Source organism: Microsporum canis, genomic scaffold (genome assembly GCF_000151145.1).
Source record: "Microsporum canis CBS 113480 supercont1.7 genomic scaffold, whole genome shotgun sequence".
In the NCBI taxonomy this organism is placed as follows: domain Eukaryota; kingdom Fungi; phylum Ascomycota; class Eurotiomycetes; order Onygenales; family Arthrodermataceae; genus Microsporum; species Microsporum canis.
In genome coordinates this window covers 47,826-75,087 of record NW_003299163.1, presented here as the reverse complement: position 1 = coordinate 75,087, position 27,262 = coordinate 47,826, and the positions used below count along the sequence as shown (strand labels likewise).

At 47.4% G+C, this 27,262-nt stretch overlaps 9 protein-coding genes across 9 annotated transcripts; 5 read left to right on the top strand and 4 right to left on the bottom strand.

The window, feature by feature from the left end:
• Positions 1-190: 190 nt before the first annotated feature.
• MCYG_07185 (ABC transporter) lies at positions 191-4,779 on the bottom strand (the record flags this gene model as incomplete). Its single annotated transcript, XM_002843356.1, has 5 exons — positions 191-416; positions 472-846; positions 902-988; positions 1,055-4,475; positions 4,572-4,779. The coding sequence occupies 5 exons, from the start codon at positions 4,777-4,779 to the stop codon at positions 191-193; spliced, it is 4,317 nt and encodes a 1,438-aa protein (XP_002843402.1).
• Positions 4,780-6,011: 1,232 nt separating this feature from the next.
• Positions 6,012-9,195, top strand: MCYG_07184 (nonribosomal peptide synthetase; the record flags this gene model as incomplete). Its single annotated transcript, XM_002843355.1, has 7 exons — positions 6,012-6,150; positions 6,189-6,352; positions 6,377-6,673; positions 6,703-6,951; positions 7,008-7,048; positions 7,181-7,625; positions 7,657-9,195. 7 exons carry the CDS (start codon positions 6,012-6,014, stop codon positions 9,193-9,195), a joined length of 2,874 nt encoding a protein of 957 aa, XP_002843401.1.
• A 697-nt stretch (positions 9,196-9,892) lies between these two features.
• MCYG_07183 (MYB and HSA domain-containing protein) lies at positions 9,893-14,458 on the bottom strand (the record flags this gene model as incomplete). Its single annotated transcript, XM_002843354.1, has 5 exons — positions 9,893-11,023; positions 11,092-11,249; positions 11,357-14,049; positions 14,167-14,304; positions 14,415-14,458. The coding sequence occupies 5 exons, from the start codon at positions 14,456-14,458 to the stop codon at positions 9,893-9,895; spliced, it is 4,164 nt and encodes a 1,387-aa protein (XP_002843400.1).
• A 337-nt stretch (positions 14,459-14,795) lies between these two features.
• Positions 14,796-16,331, top strand: MCYG_07182 (MAK11; the record flags this gene model as incomplete). Its single annotated transcript, XM_002843353.1, has 2 exons — positions 14,796-15,683; positions 15,741-16,331. The coding sequence occupies 2 exons, from the start codon at positions 14,796-14,798 to the stop codon at positions 16,329-16,331; spliced, it is 1,479 nt and encodes a 492-aa protein (XP_002843399.1).
• Positions 16,332-16,904: 573 nt separating this feature from the next.
• MCYG_07181 (eukaryotic translation initiation factor 2 subunit gamma) lies at positions 16,905-18,562 on the top strand (the record flags this gene model as incomplete). The annotated part of the gene is made up of 3 exons (XM_002843352.1): positions 16,905-17,434; positions 17,490-18,476; positions 18,532-18,562. The coding sequence occupies 3 exons, from the start codon at positions 16,905-16,907 to the stop codon at positions 18,560-18,562; spliced, it is 1,548 nt and encodes a 515-aa protein (XP_002843398.1).
• A 975-nt stretch (positions 18,563-19,537) lies between these two features.
• On the bottom strand, positions 19,538-20,022 carry MCYG_07180 (60S ribosomal protein L34; the record flags this gene model as incomplete). The annotated part of the gene is made up of 2 exons (XM_002843351.1): positions 19,538-19,868; positions 19,940-20,022. 2 exons carry the CDS (start codon positions 20,020-20,022, stop codon positions 19,538-19,540), a joined length of 414 nt encoding a protein of 137 aa, XP_002843397.1.
• A 272-nt stretch (positions 20,023-20,294) lies between these two features.
• Positions 20,295-20,900, top strand: MCYG_07179 (conserved hypothetical protein; the record flags this gene model as incomplete). The annotated part of the gene is made up of 1 exon (XM_002843350.1): positions 20,295-20,900. One exon carries the CDS (start codon positions 20,295-20,297, stop codon positions 20,898-20,900), a length of 606 nt encoding a protein of 201 aa, XP_002843396.1.
• Positions 20,901-21,068: 168 nt separating this feature from the next.
• MCYG_07178 (CAAX prenyl protease 1) lies at positions 21,069-22,752 on the bottom strand (the record flags this gene model as incomplete). The annotated part of the gene is made up of 5 exons (XM_002843349.1): positions 21,069-21,304; positions 21,366-21,558; positions 21,611-22,357; positions 22,456-22,638; positions 22,738-22,752. The coding sequence occupies 5 exons, from the start codon at positions 22,750-22,752 to the stop codon at positions 21,069-21,071; spliced, it is 1,374 nt and encodes a 457-aa protein (XP_002843395.1).
• A 346-nt stretch (positions 22,753-23,098) lies between these two features.
• On the top strand, positions 23,099-27,150 carry MCYG_07177 (ankyrin repeat protein; the record flags this gene model as incomplete). Its single annotated transcript, XM_002843348.1, has 8 exons — positions 23,099-23,199; positions 23,409-23,448; positions 23,607-23,927; positions 23,982-24,201; positions 24,253-24,407; positions 24,467-26,231; positions 26,265-26,785; positions 26,842-27,150. The coding sequence occupies 8 exons, from the start codon at positions 23,099-23,101 to the stop codon at positions 27,148-27,150; spliced, it is 3,432 nt and encodes a 1,143-aa protein (XP_002843394.1).
• Between the last annotated feature and the right edge of the window lie 112 nt (positions 27,151-27,262).

Here is a 27,262-nt window from a genome sequence, read left to right as displayed (position 1 = left end):
GATGATGGCGGCTTTTTTTAACATGGGTCTGAATCGAGGTGGACCGTGGCTTGGTATGCCTTTTGATTTCACTGCAGGAGTGGCATTCCTTACTCTTATACCTCTTTCTATCATCACATTCAGCCCTGGGAAAGACTGATTAAAAATTGAAACTAGCACCCAACCCATATACGGTGCTATTCACACACTCTCAATCAATATGCCTTGTATCTCCTCTCCACATCTTTTTGAATAAAGAATCTTTAGATAGTAGGTCTCGCGGGCTCCCCGACTCAACAACCCGCCCTCCGTCTAGTACTATTACATTATCGAAGTCTATAAGCGTGTTTAACCGATGGGCAATGGCAATAATAGTGCACAGATTAAACTCTTCACGAACAATCTTCTGCATCAACTCGTCCGTAGCTTGGTCGACGCTATTGATATTAGCCAACGGTCTCGAAGTAATACTATGCTCGATATAAGCCTTACTTGCTGGTAATTTCATCGAGTAAAACAATCCTTGACTTTCGAAGAATAGCACCTGCAAGGCAAAATAACTGACGCTGGCCATGGCTCAAAGAGTTTGGTTGGATTTCGGAATCGATACCACCTAGAGTGCTTATCACATCATAAAGGAGGACTTTCTTCAGCGCAATAGTAATTTCGGAGTCGGAATATTGGTTATTAGGATCAAGGTTAGAGCGCGTTGTTCCAGGAATAAACACAGGTTCTTGTGGTATCATATTAAAACGGCTGCGAATGATGTTGCGAGGCAGGCTGGTCAAGTCGAGGCCATCCACTGTAACGGAACCACCTTGAACTTCGAGTAGGCGTAATAGGAGCAAAAGGAGAGACGATTTACCGCTGAAATAAAAAACTGTCAGCCGTATCATATAGTTAATCCTTGCGGTTATAGTACCTTCCGCTTCTACCGCAGATACCAATCTTGTGCCCTTCCTCTATGGTTATATTCAAATCGCTAAGGACTGGAGATCCAGGCCGTGACCTATGAAGAGTTAGAGGTGTCAATCAACAAAATGTTTGGAATTTTGGTGTTTTAGGAATCGCTTACTCGTAATAAGCAGTGACGTTGTTGATATAAATCCTGCCACGATGCGGCCAGTCTAATGGAGGTTGGACAACCTCGACAGACTTGTGTTCTGACGGGGTAGATTTGGTAAAATGCTGGATTCTACTAACTGATCCAATGCTAGTCTCTAGAGAGGTCCATGCTATAATAATTGAAGTAAGTATCAGGTTCAAGGATAGCACCTGGGTTAGAGCAACGCCAGTGAGCCCGCCGCTCGCCTTCAGCGTCACCGCTAAAGTGACAACTATGACTGCGATAAAAGCAACAATTACGTCAAGAACAAATGTAAGCCAACGTTGGACCATGTAGAGTAGGTATAATGGCTTCTGGGATTCATCAAGAAGCCTGTGGTTTATCTCCAATGTTTGAGTTGTCCAGCCAAATGCTCTAAGTGTGGATAGTCCATTTAGAGTCTCCAAGAAGTTCGAGTATAAAGGGCTTTTTGCTTCGAGTTCCAACAATCTTAGCTGGCGGGAGGTCCGTAGATAGAAATTTTGCATTGTGTATAACACTGGAAAAATGATTATAAAGGCAAACCCCACCCATGGTGACGAAATGATGATCAATATTACTTGGCCAAGCGCCAGAAATACAGTTAACAGCCAGTTTAATAATGCCATGGGTAACTCAGTATCGACAAGTTGAATATCTTGAGAGAACCGGTTGATAGTGACACCGATATCTGTTGAACCAAAGAATGATAATGGAGCATTTATTACAACAGCGAGGATATCTTTGTGCAAGTTTGAACCGGCTCTGCTGACGAAACGGATGAGGGTATGATATGCCACTCCAAGCAATAGAAAAAGGGCTGAGCTCTGGAGAACTGTGTAGATAGCCCAGTAACCAATATCATCCAGTCTGGCTGGACGAGAAGAACTTGAAGCATCTACCCAAATCCTCAACCAGTAGGTGGGGAAGTTGTATAGAGTAGCATAACAAATTACCAGTGCCAATAAAAGAATCGATGTCCAGGTCCCAGCAGCCCTAAAGTAATAACGGTAGATTCTGAAATTCCCTGGAGGTCGGATTGGCATGTTTTCGTCAGTTTTTTCATTACTGATAAGAGCCCCCACATGATTAATAATTTCTTGATCAGTACGGGAAACGATGTCTTCCTCAACCTCCTTTGAGATGGAAAGGCTACCAATATAGCCGGCTTGCAAACGCAGTGATTGGAAGGCCCCTTGCTGTGCAACTTGGCCGGACTCATTGAGAGCAATAACGTGGTCAACAAAGGGAAGAAACTCAGTAGCATGGGTTGCAAGAATCACCGTGATGCCCCTTTTCTGTGCAAGTCCCCTTGGGCCCATGACCTCCTGAAAGATATGGGCTGCCCCTGTAGAATCGAGTCCACTGAGCACATCATCAAACAGCAGTATCGGTTTTAGAGCATAAAGTGACCTAGCAATTGCAATCTTCTGCTTCTGGCCACCACTCAAGTTTATTCCATCACTGCCGACCATGGTTTCGTTTCCGTGGGACAGAGAGTCAATATCAGCAACGAGTGCACAAGCTTTAACAACCGTATTATACCAATCGGGCTGGAGGGCCGAGAACCCTATGATATTCTGCTGAATTGTCCCATTGGTTAGATGAGGCGTTTGGCAACAGAAACCAATACCCTTTGTGTCGGCAAATACCTCAACTTTGCCTGTTGATGTCGGTGTTTCCCCAAGCAAAGCATGGCAGAGTGTGGACTTCCCACTTGCAACGGGTCCCACAATAAAAGTGCATTGTCCTCGAGGGATAGCAATGTTGATGCCGCGAAGAACATCATGGCCACTTTTCCATCCAAAGAACCCATCTGCCACTTTGACGATAGAATGATTAGGAGTGAATGTCTTTTCACAAGCTGTGTCCCGCAGTTCATCTGATAGGACCGGAAAATGCCTTGTATCAACTCGGGGTTCTGTTGACAAGAACTTATCAATGCGCGAGGATGAGCCGAATGAGGCGAGGAGTGGGGGTAGATCGAGAAGGGTCTGGCTGAGGGATTGAGCCAAAATTAACAACAGCGACAGAGATGTGAATGCTCTAGAGGCATCGAACGGTTGACTATTTCCTTTTGCGCGTAGAATGAATAGCAAGAAAGTGAGGGGTGGTGAAATAAACTGTGGGACATAGCCTAGCCCTGTGGTCCATACTAAAAGCATTCTGAATCGGTTGGCTAGTTTAATCTCTTGCAATCGGATATTTTGAACAACTGAGGATAGTGTCTCAGTCAGTCCTCGCATCTTCAGTGGTTTGATTGACGACAGCATGTTTGAGATGCTTCCAATTCGGAGTTGAGAAATACTTGTCCAGGCTGTCTGATAAGTATCGGATGAACCGCTTGCCCATATGGACAACACAGAGGATAATACCGCAATAACAAGCGGTACTATGAACACTATACCAAGCTGTCTCTCCAAGAGGAAAACTAAGAAGCCAGCTTGAATAGCATTTGCCCAGAACTCGTGAAAGCTCCGTAGACCGAAGATGATCCTTTCGACGTCAATGCTCATTAATGTCACAGCCGCTTTTGGGTCCTCGACGGAATGTGTATTCAATTGTAAGGTTTTCCTGCCAACAGCCGACACTAGACAGCCACGGATCATAGTGAGTACTCGATAGTGGTAATACCAGTAGAATCCGGTGGAGATAGCGATTCCAAGGTATACAAGAGCATATGCACCAATTAATCCATAGCCAATGTCTTCTTCTTTTAAATTTGAGGGCTCAGCTAAGTAGTTTAGAAGCTTGTTTAATAAAATGGGCTGGCAGACGGTTAGCCCTATCAAAATTGATCTTGGGAGAACCACCATTATAATGGGCCACTTTAGAGTTATAGTAAGGGCTCTCATGACAGCATATCTCTGGTGATTCTCGCTGAGTTTTTCCCAGGTGTCCAGGAACGGAGATCCAAGAGAATTAGCATCCATTCCTTGGGCCAAACAGTAAAGGTCTTTCGGAAGCAACGTAAATCTGGCCCCTTTCAATAGCAAGCGGTTAAGCCAGAAAAATACGCAACGGTTAAGTATGCTGCTTGTATCTTCTGGGCCATAAGGGACACAAACGGGTCGTTGGATATATTTTGCCTTCTCCCATGATTCTAGGACCAGAATAAAAGTTTTCATAGCCGTGGATGAAACGGATAACACTGATAAGATTGAATGGGGTGTCATCAAGAACAGTGTACGGGTCCGTGTTGCATCAAAGGCCATGGAAAAGAAAAGATATATAAGAAGAGTGGAAGACGGCCTAATATTTCGTCCGTGCTCAAAATATGAGAGCAACAACAAGATGGTGAAAGTAACGAGTGACAGTGCTGCTGCGGTGATGGACGACCAAGACCTCAGCGTATCATGGACGCTCCAGCTCGCCAATAGCGCTACTTGCAGCATTCCATAAACTAGATAAGCTAATAAAGAGCGTCAGCTAGAGGCGTCAAATATTTCGTATAACTATTACATAAATAGTTACGTGAATATAAATGAAGCGAATTGCGTAGACTGACCGCTAGCCTTAAAAAGTTGGAATTTTCGAGCTAACACCAGTTGAATTTGGCCTTGAAGATAGATAAGTCGTCCAAGGCCGGCAATCAAAAGCAGCAATGACGGAATTATTGATAAGATTGCATTCTCAAACAGTAAAGTAAAGTCCCAACCCCGATAGCAATCATTGGCAATTGGCCCAAAAGAGCTATCCTCACACGTGTCATGCATGACTAGCAATTGTCCTGCGTTTTGGTTTAAGCCTTGAGTGCTCGTAGTACTCCGTTAAAGTGTATGGATATTTGTGTAGAGCGGAGGTGATCCAAGTTGTGTGTAGGCAGAGGTATTAAGTAAGACCTACATCGGCAATTGTCAATGAAGTTTTCCCCGTGGATTGGTGCCGACACGGCACCCGGCGACAGGGTAATTTGATCCGTAAAACAACCTATGCCGCAACTGGTAAATGAATTATGAGAAGTGTCACCTGCAGTGCATTCGATGTTATATGTAACGTCAATTGCCTGACAAGCGAGGATATATGCAGAGTACTCCGTACACAGGGCAGTTCCAAGGTAGAATGCTTGTTTCCTGTACACCCGTTGTTTTAGTGTATTTCAACACATTCCGCTTCTATAGCGGGTTTGTTAAAGCATGTTGCTAACAAAGTGGTAGCGAATAGGAATGATTACCAAAATAGCCAGACAAGGGTGAGACAGACGGGAAAGGAGAATGAAAGCCAGCGGTTTGAGGGGAGGTAACTGCTCATGTATAATGCAGTCAATGAAACGTAATAACATGTTTCCGCATACTTTTTCCGCTAACATATTAACCACGGCTATACAAGGAAACCGGGGTCATTTCAAATACTGGAAGCTGAGGCCTGCTATCTGAAAGCAACAGGATTAGTGTACCTTAGGCGTGCTTTCATTCTTCAAACAAGCTTTAGAGTCAGCCGTCCCATCAGTTAACTAACTAGTTAGAAAGTAACCTAAAGACAATAAATAAAGTAAATGGTAGACGTTTGGTGGGCTTGCATAGTTACCAATTGAGAGCATTAGTTAGGTACAGGTAAAATTACCCTAAGTCCATACAAGGATCGTGCTGTGTCTCCGGTAATTAATGACTGCATATCCTGGTTGTAACAAAGCCTACTATGTACTGCAATGCAGATGCGCATATTAATCCAACGCTACCGTCGCGGCTCGGAGTTGGAGTGCAAAGTTAATTTGTTGGGGCTTGGCTGTGCCGGGAACCCTTAATTCAGTATAGCGCATGTCACGGAACTCTTGTTCCCAAATGCTACTGGTGGTACCGCGCGTCTATAAAGCTTCAGTGAGAATCCAAGAAAGCTTGTTAGAACAATAAGCTAAAGAAGGCACGAACAAACTTACTTTGTATTGCAACTTTGATTCATATTCTCCCGATATACCTACAATTAAGATATTCGAAAATTACCTACCATCATGCCGTTTCTAACGGATGAAAATAACGTGGCCATCGAAGGACACTCAGGAGGCTGGGATTTTGATGCTGGGGGAGAAGAGGACGTTTATGAGCAAATTGCTACATCTCTAACATGTCGACCGGGCAAAGATACAGGATGTATACCCATGTACCCCTATGCAGGAGGCATTGATTAGCCTATCAACCGCGGGTTCTGGAGCCTATATCAAACAAATCGTTTTCTTTGACCAGTGACACAGATATGAAACGATTTCGTTCTGCTGTTGAGAATATGATCTCATCAACGGCTATTTTGCGAACTTGGATAGTTCAATGCGATGGCGTGGGCCTTCTCCAAGCGGTTCTTCAAGAGCTGATTCAGTAGGACCAAGCAAATTCTCTGGAAGACCATCTAGAAAAGGCGATGATGGAAAATTGGGGTAATGGTGATCGCTTGGTGCGTTATACGATTATCAACAGCGAAAACACACCGGGTTGGTTTGTCTGGACCGTTCATCATGCGTTATACGATGGTTGGTCATTTAAGATGATGGCTGAAACGGTCGCAAGCATGTACCTCGGCTGCGATATCGAAAAAGCACTCCAATACAAGGATTTTGTCAAACATATAATGATGAAGAATTCCAATGGAGATAAAGCATATTGGAAGCCAAGCAGGCATGTGGATTTCAGACTCTTTTAGTCGTGCAGCCAGGTGACGAAGGCCATGTCGTGACCAATATTCTAGAGGTATGGAGACGGGTTGGTAATGATGTTGGCCGTTCTTCCTATGCCATTACTATTCAGTGTTTCCTCAATAGGGATTATATTAGAATAACGGCTGCGTTTGATGCCTCGATCCAAGAAACATGGCTGGTGGAGAAAATGCTCGCATACTTTAGCTTTGTAGCACAGGAGCTTGCAAAGACAAATATGTCCCACACAGTGGCACAAATAGTTGCGAAAATACCCCCAGGGAATTGACGACATCTAGGGCTAGAACGCCAGCATCCCAGCATCGACGGAAGAATGTGTACATAACATGGTTTCGGCCATGGTAGAAAAGCAACCACAGTCATTGGCCGTATGTGCAAGGGATTGCACTTTGACTTACGAACAGCTGGACAATACGGCAACCCAAATTGTGATTGTCGTTGACGGGAACCAAGCGCCAGATTTAAGCGCTTAGTGCCAAGACTCGCTTATTACCAAGCGCAGATCCTTCTGATGCGCTCATGGTGCTGCTATTCACCTCTGGAAGCACTGGCTTACCCAAAGGCACGATCATCACGCATTCATCGTTCACAACGGCAATCAACCACCATGGAAAAGTTTTTGGAATTTGCTCTGGCGAGAGGGTCTATGATTTTGCGTCATATAGTTTTGATATTGCATGGTTTAACGCATTGAAATCACTGTCTCACGGAGCATGTCTATGCATCCCATCAGAACACGAAAGGAAAAATGACCTCGAAGGATCGATATTGAGGTCCAAGGCAACCGTTATTTTTATAACGCCATCTGTCGCACGACTATTGAAGGCGCATAATCTCCCTTGCATCAAATGTGTTGCTCTCGGGGGTGAACCTCAAAAACCATGGCAAACCTACCACAACGTGGACTCCATTCCCAGTGTTTGTACATTTCATTAACCATCTTGATGAGGACGCAAAAACAGATTTCTGGCGGCAACAATTCTTCAACTTAAAAGCTGTGCAATTCCCAGCTTTACCGTCCCCCAACTTTCGGTCCAGTCCTGACAATGTCATGCATTATGAAATCCCGGAAATTGTGTGGAGTGGAAGGAGTTTCACACCGTCAACAATGATACGCGCCGTGTGGGCGATTTTGATTGCTCAGTATATGAATGTTCAAGAAGCACTGTTTGGAGTTATTACATCAGGCCGGCAGGCAGCCGTTAGAGATATCAATCACATCATGGGCCCAACAATTGCGACAGTTCCAGTGCGCGTAATGATCAACTGGGAGACCTCCCTCCAAGCTTTTCTATCGCAAATACAAAAACAAGCTACGGAAATGATCTCGTTTGAGCAAACGGGTCTCCAAAATATCCAGCATATCAGCGACGATGTAAGACGCGGATGCCAGTTCCAATCGCTCTTACTAGTTAAATCAGACGTTGAAGTCAAACGAAATCCCGAGTCTTCTCTCTTTTACCAAAGACCCATCTTGAACCTTCACAAAAGTGAAAATGCAACGGTTGATACTTTTTCCACTTACTCCATAGTGCTTGAATGTCAGATAGAGGATCGAGGTCTCGATTTACGTTTGATCTTTGATTTAACCATTATCAAACAGCAGAATATGGAGCGATTGGTCCAGCAGTTCGAGCACCTACTCAGACACGCCTCGTCCTTAGTTTCTCACTTGGAAACAATCACGTTTCATGATATACAAAACATTTGGGAATGGAATAAGATACCTCCGGCTCTCCTCGATAGGTCCTCGATCGCTGATATTTCGCATAACTACTATCGAAGTTACTATAGAGAGTACTGGTGTGTCAAACCGGCTACTCCTAAGGTCTACTGGGTGCTTGATATGAATAAAAATCAGCTTGCAGCCATTGGGGCTGTTGGAGAACTTTGGTTAGAAGTTTCTCCTGTCAACGGGATGTTAATGGCTCAAGTAAAGAACGCCGAAGCGGAGTCTGTGGATGACCCGGTTTGGTTACTCCAGGGGGCCAGCGTAGACCTCCCCGGACGCCAAGGCCGAATTTACAGAACCGGAGACTTGGTGAAGTATAATCAGGATGGTTCACTGTCTTTTATGGGACAGAGAGAAACCCAGGTAGACCGAAAGGATATGCTTATTCCATCACCATCCTGTCCGCAAGAAAATGCGCTGGTCTCAGTCTCACAAAACCTGAGAGTTCCACAAACGCATTTGCAGAAGCAAATTCAATCGTTATGGTCGAGAATTTTTAATATTCCGACAAATAGCATTTCCTTAGATGATCATTTTATGCGCTTTGGTGGTGACTCCGTTAAGACAATGAGGCTCGCTGCCCTTGCTCAGAATGAGGGGATATCTTTATCAGTCGCCAACATCTTACGGCCTCAGGAGGGTCAAAGTGACGCCAGAAGAGCCGAGTGGATGGCGAGGATGGCGAGGACCCAGACCTCAGGCATAGTGTTTTGTGCAGAGGATGCAAGGCTACTGGACGTGAGCCGGACATCTTAATCGATATAATCACTCCATAGTCACCAGGGGGGAGGACGGCGGCATAGCCCATCATATAACTTCTTATATCTAATAAAGATAGCTTGACTCCTTATACTCTTTGGCTTCATAGGGGTATAATGAAGAATAATAATATTAAATAATACGGCGCCTTAAATACTCGCCAGTCTCAATAATCATAATAGTTAATTCAGCCTTTAGCTCTTAGTTTTGGTGGGTAGAGTAAATGAGAATTATAAATGAGGGGTAGGTGGCATTGAAGACTGTTACAAGCTGGCAGTTAAGGAGTAATTAGAAGAATATTGAAAATGTTTTGAATCATGTTTATTATGATAGCTAAAGTGCGGATGGCTTGATCCCACTGTCCAGGCGGGACAGGCCAAACACACGAGCATGCAAACCTATACATGCACGCATCTATTCAATATAAGTACATACAGTAATGGGCTAGGCAAGGATAGCATCGCATTCGACAGGGACGTATGTATGTGCTGGGGGTAATTGGGATAAATTGATGATGGGTAAAGGCAGAAAGCGATGGTGATTCAGTGGGGAGGGAGAAATGGGTACGTCGTTATCCACGTGAAGGCATGAAGCAGAGCGATTAAAAGAGAGTAAGTCAAATAAAACAACAGAATGTGGAGTACACCGCCGACACAAATCATGTATGCGTTAAATACCCATTATCAGGATCCCCTCAGCTAGACGCCGTCTGCGCTTGCGGGGCCCTCGGGCTTTTGCTAGGCTGTTGTGGCTGGGATTGTTGCTGCTGTGGACCTCCTTGGCTACTGGCAGGCCTCTGGCTCTGTGGTGTTGAACTTCGGCTTTGATGCATGAGCATGCTGGTCATCGCCGGACTGGCTATGCCTACCCCTGGGCGGTTCTGTTGACCACCTGCCTGGGATACACCTAGTCGGTTCAAGTATCCCTGTGCTTGGTTTTGCAGTGGGACAGATGGTACACCATTTACAGCACCTTGAGGAATTTGTTGTCCAGTATTTCCTGCTGGGTAGTTGGGGGGGAGGTTACCGACGCCAAGGTTGCCTGCGGCAGCGTTTAAAGCCGCCTGGGATAACCGCTGCTGTTGCTGCTGATACTGTTGCAGACGCTCTGTGGCGAGTTTGGAGATTTGTTCTTGTGACATGTTGGGGTGGAGGCGTTGAAGGGAGGATTGAATATTGTTAACTGTGGGCATTGATGGGGCATTAGGGAGAGTGGCGGACGGGTGATTCATGCGGGGAGAAGCGGCAGGCATCATGCCAGGATTAAGAGATGAGGCGGCAAAGGAAGGGCTTCCCGCATTGGTTGCACCCTGGAAAGCAGCCATAAGGGCAGGGTTGTTTGCCGTAGTGGCGGGGGCGGCATTCATGTTAGGGGAAGAATGAGGCCCTTGCTGCGGGACGAAAGCTTGCTGCCCACCGTGAAACTGGTGTTGTTGCTGACGAGATTGCAGAAGACGCTGTTGCTCTTGAAGGCGATTGGCTTCCCGGATGATGCGTGAATTGTCAGGGGAGTTTTGGATGGGAAGGCCTGGTCGGCCACTGATGGGCTGCTGTAGGCCTTGTTGGGGTATCATCTTCATTGGCATTCCGCCGGGAACTGGGATTGGGCCGGTTGCTGGGAGCGCATTTTGTATAGCTGGCATACCTGGGTGTGGGCGAGCTTGAGAAACAGCCACACCATTTGGCATGCCATTCGATAGCCCGTTTGCAATAGGGACTTGAACACCAGCGGTAGAATTGGGGACTGTTCCTGTAGGACGGACCGGCATACCATTGAACTGACCAGATGGGTTATTAAGCTGTGCTGCACGCTGAGCTAGAGCGGCCTAGAAGTACCAAAGTCAGCCATACGACGATATGTACGCTTTGCTTAAGTGAAAAAAAGGTATCATACCCGTTGATGAGCAATCATTTGCTGACGGTACTGCTCTTGTTTCTCCAAAAACTTGAGTTCCCTTTCATGCTTCAACTGGCTAAACTCCTGAGGCGTAGAAATTGGTGGACGTGGCTGAGTTGCCTCATTGGCCTTGCGTAATGAAGCAAGTTGTGTGGCTAAAGAAGATGTTAGCTTGGTAACACAATTAGAATACAAGGAAAAGAATGGAGGCGAAAAGGAAAAAAAAAAGAAAAAAAAAAAAAAAACTTGAATATATGCATACCATGCTGTTGCTTTTGAAGAATTGCCTCTCGCTTCTGAGAGAGCTTACGCATCCCAGCCAGGAGAGCCAAATGTCTTGATGTCCGCTTCCTCTCCACCCTTAACGGTTGCGCTGTTCTTCTTCTGATCATTGCTTGTGAATTTGGATTCATTTGGCCGCCGTTCTGTTGCTGCTGCTGCTGCTGCTGTACAGCCTGTTGCTGTGCGTTGATTATTGTTCTCTGGGCAGCTTCTAAGCGAGCACTGTATGTCCGGAAATAAGGAGTCTTCGCCATATCACTAGGTAGTCCTTCTAACCCAATCCAACGCTCAAAGCATTCCCAGGGAGTCCTCCTCTCAGAACTGGATGTAAAGCAGGATCGCGGGGCCAGACAGCTGGCGATAAGGGACCAATTGAAAGAGTATTCTTGTACAAGTTTGCGAAGTTCGTCGTCCTCTGCGTACGTCCAGTGGGATGACTGCCGAGACTCGTAGAATCCAAGTGGAGGCATAACGTACTCGGTTGGAGGGCGGAAGGCATGGCCGGGGTGAATTCGATCACGAAGGCCTTTGTACTCTGATGAAAAGAGAGCGACGTCTGTCTGTTCCGGTAAGAGAGATCTATATTCATCCTCGTCATCGGCATCATTATGCATGTCTTGTTCGTAATCATATCGACTTCGTTTCTTTGGCGGTCCGTCTTCCTTAAACTGTATCGTTCCCTGGGCGTATTTCGAGACTGGCAGTAGCTGTGTCTTCCATACATCATCGGGCTGGACCTTGAAAGCAGGTTTATTAGTTTCTGGCACTATTTGCACGGGACAGTAGAACGGCAGTTCCCCGAGGATTTTCTCTGAGGCCATAGTCCGCTCCATGCGGAATGTGAACTCGTCCGATCCTGACGAGAATATAGCAGCAGGGACATTTCCGTCACCGAAATCCGGATGGTCATCATTGAAACCATCGCTCACTGAGTCGTCGTCGGCAGATGGAATCAAGTCAGGGGTAGGATGATTGTTCGGTAGCACTTCGTCAGCATGGCCATCTGTCGACTTGTCCAGTTCTGAGATTTCCGGTAGTCGTTTGACGGGTACACGCAGAGAGCGTCGGCGGTCTTCATCGCTGGCAACGTACTCTGCACACCACTCTGCGCAACGCTTCGCGGCTGTGAGTTTCCATTTTCGTTCTTCTCGGAAGTCCATACGCATCCATTTTACATGATCCAGCATGATATCCCAGTGAGTGGCCTGCCTCGATGGCTCTGGAGACCGCTGTAGTTGTCGGAGAGCCCATCGATTAGAATGTTGCAGCTGGTAGATTCGCTTCAAGGTACGGCAGTCCATTTGTTCGTGGTATTCGAGGAAATGGTTAGAGGTGTTGAGAGTTTTGTGTGCGGTTGATAGAAGGGTATTAAGACTCATGGTACGGGGAGGATAGTGAGCCTTCGCCTGGAAGAGAGTGTAGAGGTAGTCCTGCTCCTCGTTAGGAGATTTATGGGATGCTTCATCTCGACGGCAAGCCAACATCATTGCCTTTTCCTTCTCTTGGCTCGATGTCTTGGGGAACACGACGGTCGATAGTTTACTTCTCTCCTTGTCCGGCCGTTCGCTCAGTCGTAGTTTGGAGGGTGAAGCTGGAGAGGTCTGAGAGGTAGCAGGCTGTTTGTCAAAAACGGATGACCGTCGAGAGTCCCTTGAATGGTGTTCGGTTTCCGGCGTCGAGCTTGGCTTTGGGCTTTCTCCCAAGATCTCCGATACAGACTTGTGCCGAATTGCGCCTGACGCGACTCTGGTAGTCATCCGTTCGGGTCGTGGATGCTGTTCGGCGACCTGTTTCTGGCCGTCGACTGGTTTCGTCGCGCTTTTGGTGTCAGGTACGGCCGGTGGCCCAGCTGAGGAGGAGGGTCGACTGTTGGTGACTGACTCGGTTGGTTCGCGTTTTAGCTGTGGTTCTTTGATCGCTGCCGGTGCTTCGGCCATCTGTTGGTCTCCATCTCTATCCTGGTTCATTGCAGGTTGCTTGGGCGTGGCAGAGTTCCGTATGGACATGGCGGCCTCGAGCTGGAGCTGTTCATCAGGAGTAGAGGGTACGGCGGCGGACAGCGGCTGCGACTGGGTATTTGACGCTGGCTCTTCGGTAGAGATCTTACCCATAGATAGAGAGTCACCGATCGAGGCGACTGATTCGGTCGAGCTGGACGCAGGCGATCGCTCGGTCGCAGACGTATGACTGGAAGACGGGCCCGTAGACATGGGTGACGAAGCAGTCTCGTTGATCTTTGGGGGGACGACGATGGGCACGACGCCTAGACGGTCGTTAAAGGAAGAAGTGCGGGAGATGCCTGAAGGCGAGGTTGCTTGGGTAGTGGTCTGAGGGGAGGAGACGGGTTTGGCGGGAGATGCGGAGGCATGGTGGCTGGTGCCGACACCTTTGAGCTGATGGCGAGCTTTGGAAGTGGCCTGTCCTGTATCCGGCGTGTCTACCGTCTGGACACCTGCTGTAGACACGGCGAGCCGTGGTTGAGCGCTCATTCCTAAAGATACACTTCGCGGAGACTGTTGGTGACTGGTTACGCCGACAGCTGGCGGAGAGGCTGGTCTCTGAGATCGATCGTGCTCGTCAGCGCGCGACGGTCCATACTTTCTCTCACTCTCTGCAAGTACTGTCTCAAGCCGTGGCCGTTCAGGCAAGGTGTTTTCATCGTAAAGCCGGCCTCTACAGAAGGCATGTTAACAACCATTATTCCCATGCAACCATTCCACAGTTCCCATGGAACTATACAAGTATATATGTGTATATATACGGCACAAGGACTCGCATCAAAAGACGTACTTGGTCAGGTCGTTGGCGTCGAGGAATGCGGCCTCCTTCTGGGGCTCTCTCTGAACGCTGCCCTCGCTGGGATGGGGGAAAATCGCCGTCGCATAGTAGAGCTCGCTCAGCTTGCGCTTCCGCGACGACAAACAACGCCTGTAAATTATTAAAAGTATCCTTGGGTCAGCGGACGAACCGGGAATAAATCGAGGGCACAAAGGACGCTGGAAGAGCCAAGAAAATATATATGTATGAGGTAGACCTACGCGATCTCTTCATGTCTGGATCTGAGCAGCCCGTCAGAGAGCATCGAGGCTTTTCTCGCGGCGGCATCCGACTCACACGCAAAAAGCGAGGGCTAGAAGCCTCTCTGGGGTCATACGAGCGCGATGAGTCGCTCTGATGAGATGGAATCGATGGTGGTTGTTGTTGTTTTGATGGCAGCAAAAGACGAAATCGACTTCTTCTTCTTCCTCTTTTTTTCGTGATGGAAGAAAAAAGGCGGAAGTTTTTTTTTTTGGCTTCGAGATGTAGCAGTTGATGACTAAGCGGGGATACTTTTTTCCGAAGAAAAAAAAGTTGAAGATGAAAAGTTGAAGAAGAAGACGAGATAAAGAGAAGAGGAAGAAGAGGAAGAAGAGATAAAGATGAAGAGGAAGAGAGAGGACGAGACCAAGGAGACGATGGTCTCTGAGAAGAGAGAGAGGAAGAAGACGACGATACAGATAGTGACGGGTTCCTACGAGAGGGTCCTCCACGGCATCAACGCCACGATATCCCATGGAGTCGATGAAGACGATGAAGACGGAAGAGAAGAGAGAGAAGAGAGAGAAGAGAGAGTGAGGTTCATGGATACGTTTCTGTTCCAGGCTCACACGTCGTCGATTCGGTGTCTGGCACTCTCGCCCATGCCCAGCCTGGAGAACAAGCAACAGCAGAACGTCCTGCTGGCAACGGGGGGAACAGACGACCGGATCAACCTGTACAGCCTGTCTGTCTCGCCCATGGCTGCTGACGCCGGCCTCGTCCCCGTCCCCTCGCTGGCGGGCAACAAGGTGCTGGAGAACCCCCGGAACCGCGAGCTGGGCGCGCTCATGCACCATTCCGCCAGCATCACGGCAATGCACTTCCCCACCCGGTCGAAGCTGCTGTCTGCATCAGAGGATAACACGATAGCCGTGACGAGGACGAGAGACTGGACCGTGGTCTCGTCCATCAGGGCGCCAAACCCCAAGACGCAGGGCAGGCCGAGCGGTGACACGGCGCCCGTTGGCGGTGCGCCAGCCGGCGTGAATGACTTTGCCGTACACCCCAGCATGAAGCTGATGCTCACAGTGGGCAAGGGGGAGAGGTGTATGAGGCTGTGGAACCTGGTCACCGGTCGCAAGGCTGGCGTGCTGAATTTTGGGCGGGAGGTGCTTACGGCCGCGAAGGAAGGGAAATGGGGGAGCGGCGAGGGGAGGAAGATCCGCTGGGATTCGGCTGGGGAGGAGTTTGCTGTTGCCTTTGAACGGGGCATCGTCGTCTTTGGAGTGGTATGTCCCTGTTTCTCTCTCTCCCTCTTTTTTTCCGGGTGGATCTAACAAGAGTAGGACTCGGTTCCAAAGTGTAGAGTGGCCACCACGCCATCCACAAAGGTACACCACATCAGCTACCTTGATATTGGCACAGATGACGAGAAGAAGCAGCTACTGGTCGCCTCCACAGAGGACGGGAGACTCGTGTTTTACTCTACGACGCCTGACTCGCTAGAGCCGCCGGCCGAGGGGGGCGACACCGCTATCCCATCAGCACCGTTTGTCTTTCAACTCGGCGGCAAGGCCCATGGCCAGTCCAGCAGGATAAAGGAGTTTGAGATTCTCCCGCAGCAGGAGGACTCGAGGACGAAACAGTTCCTCGTCGTCACCTCTGGCAGCGATGGTGCACTGAGGATATGGGCCATCAAGCCAGAAGAATTCCAACTGACGAAACCGGCTAAACGGGGTAAACGGTCGGAACCATCGAAACTAGATCAGCCTGTCCAGGTAGGTAAGCTCCTGGGAACTTATGAGACCGGGAACCGAGTCACCTGCATGAAAGCGTTTATCATGCGTGAGCCTACAGAAGATGAAGAGCTCAGCGAGGGTGACTCTGACTCTAATGGCCATGACGACGACGACGATGATGACTCTGAGAGCTCATGAAGAGCATGTCAACCGCCAACTGCCAAACATCATACTATCAAATGTCGTGGATTCTCATACATAGATCGAGTCTCAGGGGCAACCCTGTCCACGAACTGGATGTCCACCACGGATAGCCTGCAGCCTACTGCCTCCATAGTCTAGACAATCTTCGAGCAGAATACACCTTCATCATTTTTATCTTCGTTTTCATCTTTTATTTCTTTCTCTTCATCTTTGTATAAATCTTATCAGTCACGTGCTCTTTTTTGTTGGTAAAAATTTTTGTGACTCAAAAACTCACGATTTAAAGTAAGAAAAAAAACAGCAAAAAAGAAGAAAAAGAGAAGAAGAATTTCGATGCAATAACATCACAGTTTGTCTCTTTAATATACCGTCATCACCCCAGTCAGCCATCGTCAGCGAAGAAGAAGAAGAAGAAGAAAAAGGCGTCGCCTGCTTAGTTACCCCACCGAGAGGGCCTATCAAGTCGATAAAATAAAAAAAAAAACCTCCAACTTCCTCCATCTTGTGTGCGAAGAAACAACATCCACGACCACGAAGCCACGATAGCTCAGACAGCGCCCTGCAATCATGGCGACGCATAGTGACTTCTCCGACGACGAGTCGCAGCCAGGCTCGCCCGTTCTCGGCGATTCCAACGGCGTCGAGAACACCTTCGAGGACCAGGAGCCTCTCGACCATGAAGATGATTCACAGACACCGCTCAAGTCTGCTCTAAAACAGCCTGCGCAGGCAAAGAAACCAGAGCTGCCCGAGCAGCCTGACCCGTCGACTCTGGACCTCTCCACGCTCACACCCCTTACACCCGAGATCATTGCCCGACAGGCCACTATCAACATTGGTACTATCGGGCATGTCGCTCACGGCAAGTCGACGGTCGTCAAGGCCATTTCGGGGGTGCAGACCGTCAGATTTAAGAACGAGCTGGAACGAAATATCACTATCAAGCTGGGTTATGCGAATGCAAAGGTGTACAGATGTGATAACCAGGCCTGCCCGAGGCCTACTTGCTACCGAAGCTTCAAGAGCGACAAAGAGGTTGATCCTCCATGCGAGAGAGATGGATGCACAGGCAGATATAGGCTGCTTCGACATGTCTCGTAAGGCCTTTATATATCTATATATGTGTGTGAGCGTGTAGACTAACGAGTATAGGTTCGTTGATTGTCCCGGGCACGATATCCTCATGAGTACTATGCTTTCAGGTGCCGCCGTCATGGACGCAGCTCTCCTTCTCATTGCCGGTAACGAAACTTGCCCGCAGCCCCAGACCTCGGAGCATCTGGCTGCCATCGAGATCATGAAGCTCAACCACATCATCATCCTCCAAAACAAAGTCGATCTGATGCGGGAAGACGGCGCTCTGCAGCATTACCAGTCTATATTGAAGTTCATCAGAGGAACGGTCGCTGATGGATCTCCTGTTATCCCAATCTCGGCTCAGCTAAAGTACAACATTGATGCTGTCAATGAATACCTCGTCTCTCACATCCCAGTTCCAGTCAGAGACTTCCTTGCCCCTCCCCACATGATCATCATCCGATCCTTTGACGTCAACAAGCCTGGCTCCGAAATAGAAGACCTCAAGGGTGGTGTTGCTGGTGGTAGTATTTTGACCGGTGTACTCAAGCTCGGCGACGAGATCGAAATTCGACCAGGTATCGTCACCAAGGACGAACAGGGCAAAATCCAATGCCGCCCCATCTTCAGCCGCGTCGTAACCCTCCTTGCCGAGCAGAATGATCTCAAATTTGCCGTCCCCGGCGGCCTTATTGGTGTCGGGACCAGAATTGATCCTACACTATGCCGTGCTGACCGTCTGCTTGGTTTCGTCTTGGGCCACCGTGGTCGCCTCCCCGCTATCTACAGTGAAATCGAAGTCAACTATTTCCTTCTCCGTCGTCTCTTGGGTGTCAAGTCTGCCGACGGCAAGCAAGCAAAGGTCGCTAAGCTAGCCAAGAATGAGGTCCTCATGGTAAACATCGGTTCGACCGCCACCGGTGCAAAGGTCATGGGTGTCAAGGCAGATGCTGCCAAGCTGAGCTTGACTGGCCCAGCTTGCACCGAAATCGGAGAGAAGATTGCCCTCAGTCGAAGAATCGACAAGCATTGGCGTCTGATCGGTTGGGCTAACATCGTTGCGTAAGTAGCTCCTCTGCAACCTCATATACTGAAGCAACACTAATCTCCGTAACAGTGGTAACACGTTGGAGCCTATCTCTAACTGAATCTGATATGGCATGCCTGACGGCACTTACATTCACGAGAGATGTATGATTGCCAGAATGGGACTACAGATGAGAGCTGGCGGAGTCAGCAGACTATGGTAGGTAGGAACAGGCCGTATTCATATCTATCAGTCAATTGAGACCATAAATGGCTACTGCCATGCCCTTCAAGCAACCAGCCAGGCAAATTGCTATACGTGTCTCGATAGAACGAACGGCCTGTCTCATCCCTAAACGCTGCATCATCCCCATAAATTACTTTGGTAGGGCGCTTTTTTTTCTTTTCCCAAAAGGTAAAAAGCAAAGTCATGTTCCACATTCAATTATATCCCGCTTGTTCTAACGGTTTCTCATCCTTTCTTATTGCTCATGATATCTTTCTCTCTCTCCTTCATCTCCAACATATCCCCGTATAGTCGAGCAATTGCATACACCTCTTATGCGTTCCGATGCTCTTTTCAGTCTCCTTTCTTACCGCTTTCCCTCTTTTTGTCAAAACATTCTACTTCTCTTACTTTGCTGTTTCCCACCTTTGTTCTGAAGCATAGATAAAAATTGTTTCTTTTTTAGGTTGGGGCTGAAAAGGGTCAAAATGGAGAAAATGTGCAAATGACAGTTATGAAATAAAATTATTGACAAGCATTCTCATAATAGTTGTATAAAAGTTTGGTAAATTCACCTGAATTGTTACCATGGGGTCAATTTATTTGGTAAAATGAAGATTCTAGGAGGGAGACCTCCTCAAAGTGAATAAGTAACTAATATATAAGAGAGTTGTTAACAGTATTTCAAAAAAGTTCTATAGCACAATATTGTACATGGTTTGTTCTTCTCTTCATAACCTGTAAGCCAGGTCAAATCCGTAAGCCAACACACAATCGCTAGCTTTGGAGAGATTCGGGTCATTCGTATTCAGTTCCGTCTTTAATGAACTGCGAGACATATGCGTATGATATAACAATATCTGCATCGTCTCTACCAGCTCATGTATTTCCGACTCTTGGAGCGTCTCCGTGCCAAAACTCCGCGGCCACCCCGACTTCTCACACGGGCCAAAAAACCATGACGGCGCTTCTGAACCCTTCGGCTAGGGTTGTAAGTGTCTCGCTTGACACCCAGGGAGGCAGTAGATGAAAATCCGCGAGATGTGGACGGACTGGCGGTTATCGAACTTGATATATGATTGTGGCATGGGGAGGTTGAGGATGGTATCTGAGAGAGAATTGAACTTGTACGAGGCACTGAGATGGTCGGCCGCGAGGCATTGAGCACAGAAAAAGACCTGGTGGTGTTTCGTAGAGTCGGGCTGTTTCTTAACAGTTAGAGAAGAATTCCACAAGACCAAGTCCGCGATGGAGGAAAAAGGGAGCTGTTCACCTTAACACGCTACCCGAAACTCTGTCAAAGAGGCATCTTGTAATACCAAAGGGCTTAACCCTCGAAACTCGTAAACTGAACATGCTTGTTACTGATTTGTTGATTTAATTCATCTTCTCAATCAATTGAAAACGAAAGTTCGCAGCAAGTTCAGATATGCACAGACCACTTTTTTTTTCTTGAGCCAAAAAAGAAAATTTTACTTTGAAGAATTCAAAGATCAATCGAAGAAGTTTCAATTGAACAACATCTTGACAGTTTCACTATCAGACAAGATCTCCGAGAGAGGACAAGATTGATGATATTACTCAACACTTAATCTACAGTCTTCGGTAACAAACACAAGTCTCCGAATATGACATCTCATGCAGGCCCGTCTCCATTACCTGCTACCGCAATACTCAAAAGCGAGCGAATCTCCCAAGCAGAAGCTCATGAATTCCTTACGGCTTATCTCGATCGCGCTGCCTCAGACCCAGGATTCCAACCTGATTCCACGCTCTCGCCGCAAGGCCCTATCGCCGCTGGAGTTGGCTCATCTCCAAACCTAGTTATACATAACCTCAAGAGAGTACAAGCCGGGCTGGCTGGAGAAGTGCTTGGAAAGGATCTTGTGTTTGCGAAACTGGAGAACGAAGGCGGTGCTTCTGGCGGCGTGTTTGAGTTACAGTCACATAATGCGACTGATAGGCAGAACTGGGGCGGAAAGAGAGGAGATGCTGCTGCGGTCAGCGGATGGCAGGATTTACAGAGCTACGAGAGAGAGCAAACTGATATTGTTGAGGCTGGTGATGGAGATGATGAAGTGGCTGCAGTCGAGGATCATATGGAGCCTGTGGAAGATGTGCAGGAGGGTAAAATCGATAAAGAAGAGCGGAAACGAAGGAAGAAGGAAAGACGCAAGCAAGAGCAAAAGGCCAGGATGGTAGCGGCCAGAGACGAAGACGAGACCGAGATATGAATTGAGCATTTACCATATTCTTTTTTCCCACCGATGCATCGTCTATTGATACCTGTTGGTTACTTCTACAACAAATCGTTGACAACCCGGTAAGTTTCCATACCTAAAATTATAAAATTATAAATACCAAAAACATGGTCAAGAATCATGATATGGTCCTAACTTCGATCATAGCTCTCTGTCAGCTGCCTTGACTGGTTTATCACTGTCAATGGGCTCCTTTTCTCCAGTTATTTTACCTCCCTTCCAACCTAAGGCAGCAAGTCGCTCAGGCAAGATTGGATGCGAGTAGTGGTAGCTTGCATACATCCAGTCTGCATCCATTGTGGAAAGGTTTTGAATCTGGAGTTTCAGCAGCGACCTGGCCAATTCCTTGGAATAACCCAGCTTCACGGCAAAAGCATCTAGCGAATCGTCAGCACCAAGTAAAGGAGGGAAAGCGTGCAATAATATAGAGGCACAAACCAGCTTCAAATTCGAACTTCCTGCTAAGGATATTCATCAAGAGCTTAATTATGGCGTCCGTTGGTGCGAGGGCATCGGAGAAGAGGAGGAACCCAATCATGATTGGCATCTCAGTGTGGAAGCCAAAGTCTTGATAGAGCGATTTGTTGTTTACAAAGGCAGAGAACAGAGCGAAGATATAGAACATGTGGCCCTATTCAGAATGTCAGTCGTTGATTCAACTCTATCTTATAAGGGGAACACACCTGTCCAATTGCAAATAGTTTTGTAGTATGGCTCAAGCTCCAATGGCCCAGTTCATGGCTCAATACAGCAACGACCTCTTCAGGTTCACTCTTCTCAATCAAGGTATCGTAGATGACAATGTGTTTCTTCCATGGTAGTCCAAAGAAATAGGCATTGCTGTGTGCGCTTCTCTTGCTTCCGTCGATGACGTTCAGCTCGGAGAGAGGGAACTTTAGCTTCTTGGCCAGGTTCTCAACTGAAGTTTTCAAGACACCAGGTTCGAGCGGAGAGAGCTTGTTGAAAAGGGGGAGGATGGCAATGGGATATATGGTGATGGCGAACAGCTGAACGAAGATTCCAAACATCCAAAGGTAGTAGAAGAAGCTGGTTCCGGTAGTCTGTACGATTTTCAGGATGGCGCTGATGATGGGAGTACCAAGGACAACGGTCAACATTTGACCCTTGAGCATATCCATAACCCATAGCTTGACGGTTTGCTTGTTGAAGCCGAACTTCTCTTCCAGGACAAAGGTGCTGTAGTATGAGGTGGGGAGCGAGAGGACGGTCGTAATGATGTTGAAGGTAAAGACAAACAGCAGGGTATGGGTGATCTCTCCCCTGAAGCCTTCGGGAGCATATCTGGATAGCAACAGACCGGTTACTCCCCACAGTTTTGGGAGAGCATCGCCGTAGATAAATCCAAGGTTTTGAATCTGGCTGTATAGCCCACTCACGAAGCCAAACTTGGCCTTCGCGCGTCCATACGCCTATGAAATGACGGTTAACTCTATGATCAATGTAAAGGCATATCTGATCACGGTAGAAACAGTGCCGCCATAGCTCCCATAGCATCCGCTACACATACCTGACTCTTATCAAACACTTCCTGAGAGACTTCGCCCTCCAAGACCTTTGGAACCTTTGTTGCCTGCAGAAACTTATACTGTCTGAGAGAGAGAAACCCTTCAAGGAGATACTGTCCCAGCGAGAAGCCCACAATGATCTTCTTCCATGGGAAAAACGGCCGGTCAAGAATCCGCGCAAGCTCCTAGATAGATATAACGTTATATAGATTAGCCATATATCCTTAACGCCTGGACTGATTCTGAGCAACGCAGGCAAACAGCAAGCCTGGAATATCACTTACCTGGAGAATAAACATCGTTACGGCGCAAGGTCGATGTCGTTTACAGGAGAAGCAAGTTTTCTGTTCTCGAGTTGCTGGCTGAAAGCTGTGGGTGAAGGCATTGTTGCGGTATCCCGGCGGTAGAAAAAGAATTTCCCTCGGGGTTTTCTCGCTGAATGGAAACTGTCGATGCACCTGGGACGACATATCTCAAAGAAAGGCAGATCCTCTCGCAGAGTAAGTCAACATCTCAACCATTTGCTAGATAACAGCTCTAAACAATTATTGTTTACAGCATTGTCTTTGTTCATGGAATTCAAGGTCACCCTAGGAGGACATGGACAGCACGCCCGCTTAAAGATCCAAAGCCTGAAAAAAAGCGATGGATATCAAAGATCCTGAGACGGCCAGCCTTGGAAGACTCACAGCAGGAGTCGGCAGAAGATGGCATCTTTTGGCCGTTGGATCTGCTGCCGGAAGACTGTCCGGATTGTCGAATCCTGACCTTTGGTTATGACTCTGTGGTATCGAAGTTCTTTGCGGGCCCAGCAAACCAAAATAGTATTATTGGACATTCTAGGGACTTGTCATATGCCCTTGGACGAAGTCGAGATGATTGTGCAAGTGGATGAATCTTCTTGTCTAGAGGTTTTTAATCGGTTATTGCGATGTTGGCTAACTTTCATCCGCAGCAAGGTCGATATATCATCTTTGTCGCTCACTCTTTTGGTGGTAAGTAGCCGCGATGACTACTAATGGTGTCTTTCTTTGGCCAAATAACTAGTTATAATCCTTTAGACGAAAGAAGAAGCTAATTGGAATAGGAGTACTCGTGAAAGAGGTATCTATTCACCTTATAATCCCAAGAGACAAGTTCCTTACTCCTACAGGTTCTTCATAGGGCTGCCAATGATATTGACGCCTCTGTTCTCGACGTCAGAAATGCAACAAAGGCAATTTTCTTTCTAGGGACGCCGCATCGAGGGAGCAACCTGGCATCATGGGGCGAAACAATGAGAAATATTGTTGCTATCAGTGGATTTGATACCAACAGCAAAAATATACGCGCGTTGCGTTTTGGCTCAGTCGAGCTCGAATACGCCCAGGACGACTTCATGCAACTATGGCAACAGGAGAAATTCATTGTTCGAACTTTTCAGGAGGGCCTCGCATTTGGGGGGTTTAACGGCGTGGCTGGAAAGGTTGTTGCTGTGCTATATGTTCCCACAAAAAGATAAAGCGGATGCAGCTAACGACCCTTTTAGGTAGTTCTGGATATATCGTCGTCGTTGGGTGATCGACGAGAGCATGCTGAACATATCAACGCCAATCATCGCGAGATGTGCCGCTACACTGGTAGAGACGATCCTAGATATCAGCAGGTTGGGGGCGAGTTACGAAGAATTACAAAGAAGCTTCGCTTTGATCTCCAGAAATCTCAAGACAACGCAATTGAAGCACAAGCTGTTATATCTGAGGACGAAGGTATTTAATAACCAAATCACTTGAGATGAACGAGTTAATGACAAAGAATAGACAAACTGTCATCGGAAGAGCTAGGTATGAAGTCCATGGTGGTCTTTGACAGATACCTTCATTTGCTGATCCCCCATCAGAATGTTTACGCTCCCTATGCGTCCCAGAAGTTGATATGTGGGAGTATAACGTTGGCCAAGATATGCAAGCCACTTGTACCTAGCTATTTGATATGCAAGAATATTGCTCTTGGAAAGACCTATCTAGCCTACAGATGAAGAGCACTCTATTACGAGTGAAGGGAAAACTAGGGAATGGAAAGTCAACATCCATCAAGGTCGCTGTATCCAAGTTATGGAATGAAAAGTCAAGCTCTTCGGGTATCAAGCTGGCTTTCTTCTTCAATAACAACGGAAATGCCCTCGAGAAGTCTCAACTTGGACTTTTCAGGTCATTTCTGTTTCAACTATTCCAGCAATCAAAGCGAGCATTCCAGCGATTTATGCCTATATTTCGCCGCAAGGTTAATTTTTTTGACCGTCGGTGGACATGGAGTGAAGAAGAACTGAAAAAATTCTTCCTGTCAGTAATGACAGAGTTGTCTCTATCCTCGGCCTTTATATTCATTGATGCCCTCCACGAATGCGAGGAGGCTCGAGATGTCATTACATTCTTTGAATCCCTCCGCATCTCCGCCCTTGAAAACAAAATTCCCGTCAAGCTATGTTATTCCAGCCGACATTATCCTCCTATCAAGGTAGGGGACTACGTTGAACTTCGTATTGATGCACACAACAATGATGACATCGAAAATTATATAGAGAAGAAATTGGAGCCGTTGTTCAAACGTCGGCATATCGACAAGCTAAGGTCTTATATTGTCGAAAAAGCTAAAGGGGTATTTCTCTGGGTTGTCCTGGTCGTGGGCCAAATAATCAAGGCAAACGATAACGGCGCGTCATTGGGAAAAATGCAGGAAATCGTGGAAGCCGTTCCCGATAAGTTAGAATCACTGTACAGAGAGGCCCTCAAATCTGCCAACACAAAATGCCCTTCTGAAACGCTGTTGATATTGCAGTGGATGCTCAGCGCAACCAGGCCAATCACATTACTTGAACTACGTTATGCACTAGCATTTCAAACAGGCGAATACAAATCTCAGGCGGAAGCGGAGGACAGTTTATCCTTTATTCAGAGTGATCAGCAAATGGATCTGCTTCACAGAGCACACACAGGTGGCCTGATGGAGACAAAAACCCAAATCCTTGTAAGTACAGAATATGCTCGTCAAATATTCAACACGGATAAGCAAACTACTATTCATTTTGTGTACGACTCAGTGAAGGGGTTTCTCTTAAAACATGGTGGCCTCCAACTCTTTGATTCGAGTCCAACCGATAAGCTGCTCCACCAGGGTAACGAGAGACTTGCGGAGGCATGCATAAACTACCTGGACACTACTGAGTTGCGGCATGCCGCAGAATCACACGCTGAGCCGGATGTCCTTGGTTTGACGAAATCAGTGGAGCTATTTCAGCGACTTTGCCGCCTGCACCCTTTCCTTCTCTATTCTCTAAATTCTGTCTTTGAACATATAAAAGCAGCCGAGTCTCTTCATGATGACGAAAATGCTCCCCCATCATATTTATACCATCGAATGGAAGAGATTTTCTTTATATGGAGATATTTCTCTGACCTCGAAAGTAAATGCCGCTTCCATGAGGTCCATGGCACAATGACAACTCTAGCCCATCTGGCAGCAGAACATGGACTGATATACTGGATACGGTGTTACCTCTCAAGTGGTGGCGATGTTGACTTAGAAGGTGGCCGATTCGGGGCACTACTTCCGGCCGCCGCGGGTATGGGACATGAAGAAGTGGTCAGCCTGCTTCTTGATCACGGGGCAGACGTTCATCATTCAACGGGGAGGTTAGGATCGGCCTTGAGTGCGGCGACATCAGAAGGACATGTGGCCATTGCTAAAACCCTGATTCAGCGAGGCTCCGATGTGAATTACATATGCGGAGAACACGGGTGTGCGTTACAGGCGGCTGTTTGTTCCCCTAAAGTAAGTAGTGCGCTTGTCCATGTTCTTCTTGACGCTGGAGCAGATATACATATGCAAGAGGGGAAGTTTGGCACTGTCCTCCAGGCAGCTGCTTATAGAGGCGACGAAGAAATAGTTAGAATCCTCCTTGCGCGCGGAGAAGATGCCAATATAGAATTTGGGAAGTATGGTACCGCCCTAGGAGCAGCAGCGTTCCAGGGACATGACCAAGTCGTGCAACTATTGCTTGAGCATGGCGTTGACCCGGCTACTGAAGCTGGTAATTATGGCAATTCCATATGGGCTGCAGCTTATAATGAACAAGGGCATGTTCTACGGCAAATTCTCCGCCACCAATGGCCATCCTGGCAAAAGGATGAGGTGGAGAGTAAGGCACAGGATATCCTGAACGAGGCTACACGCACTGTCGCATTCCATAAAGCAGTGGAAGATGGTGAAATTGATGTGGTTAAGGAGTGGATAGAGGATGGGATTGACCCCAATACACGGGGAGGAAAACATAGCTCTGCACGGCATATTGCGGTTTCATACGGACATATAGAGATAGTGTCTCTGCTACTTGCTCAAAAAAAATCAAGGTCGACATGAGCGACGCGGAGGGTCGAACTCCACTATGGCTGGCATCAAGCGATGGACACCTCGAAATTGCTAAGATGCTTCTCAGCACCGGTCGAGTTGATATTCGGCGCAAGACTATTACTGGGCGCAACCTACTGTGGTTTGCTGCAAGTGAAGGTCGAATGGACATGGTATGTCTGATGCGGGAAGCTGGGGCAGACCCATTTGAAGCCGACAATAATGGAATATCGCCTATCATGGCAGCAGAAGAGGAAGGCCGGCTAGATGTTGTTTTATTCTTGCAGAAAGACATGGAGAAAACTCTATAGTATAACTAGTTGATATAACTACCGGATGGCCTCGTTTGTCTTTTAATACATACATGTACAGCTAGTCTCTGGCTCAATATCAGGCTGAACAGAGTGTATCCATCCAAGACAG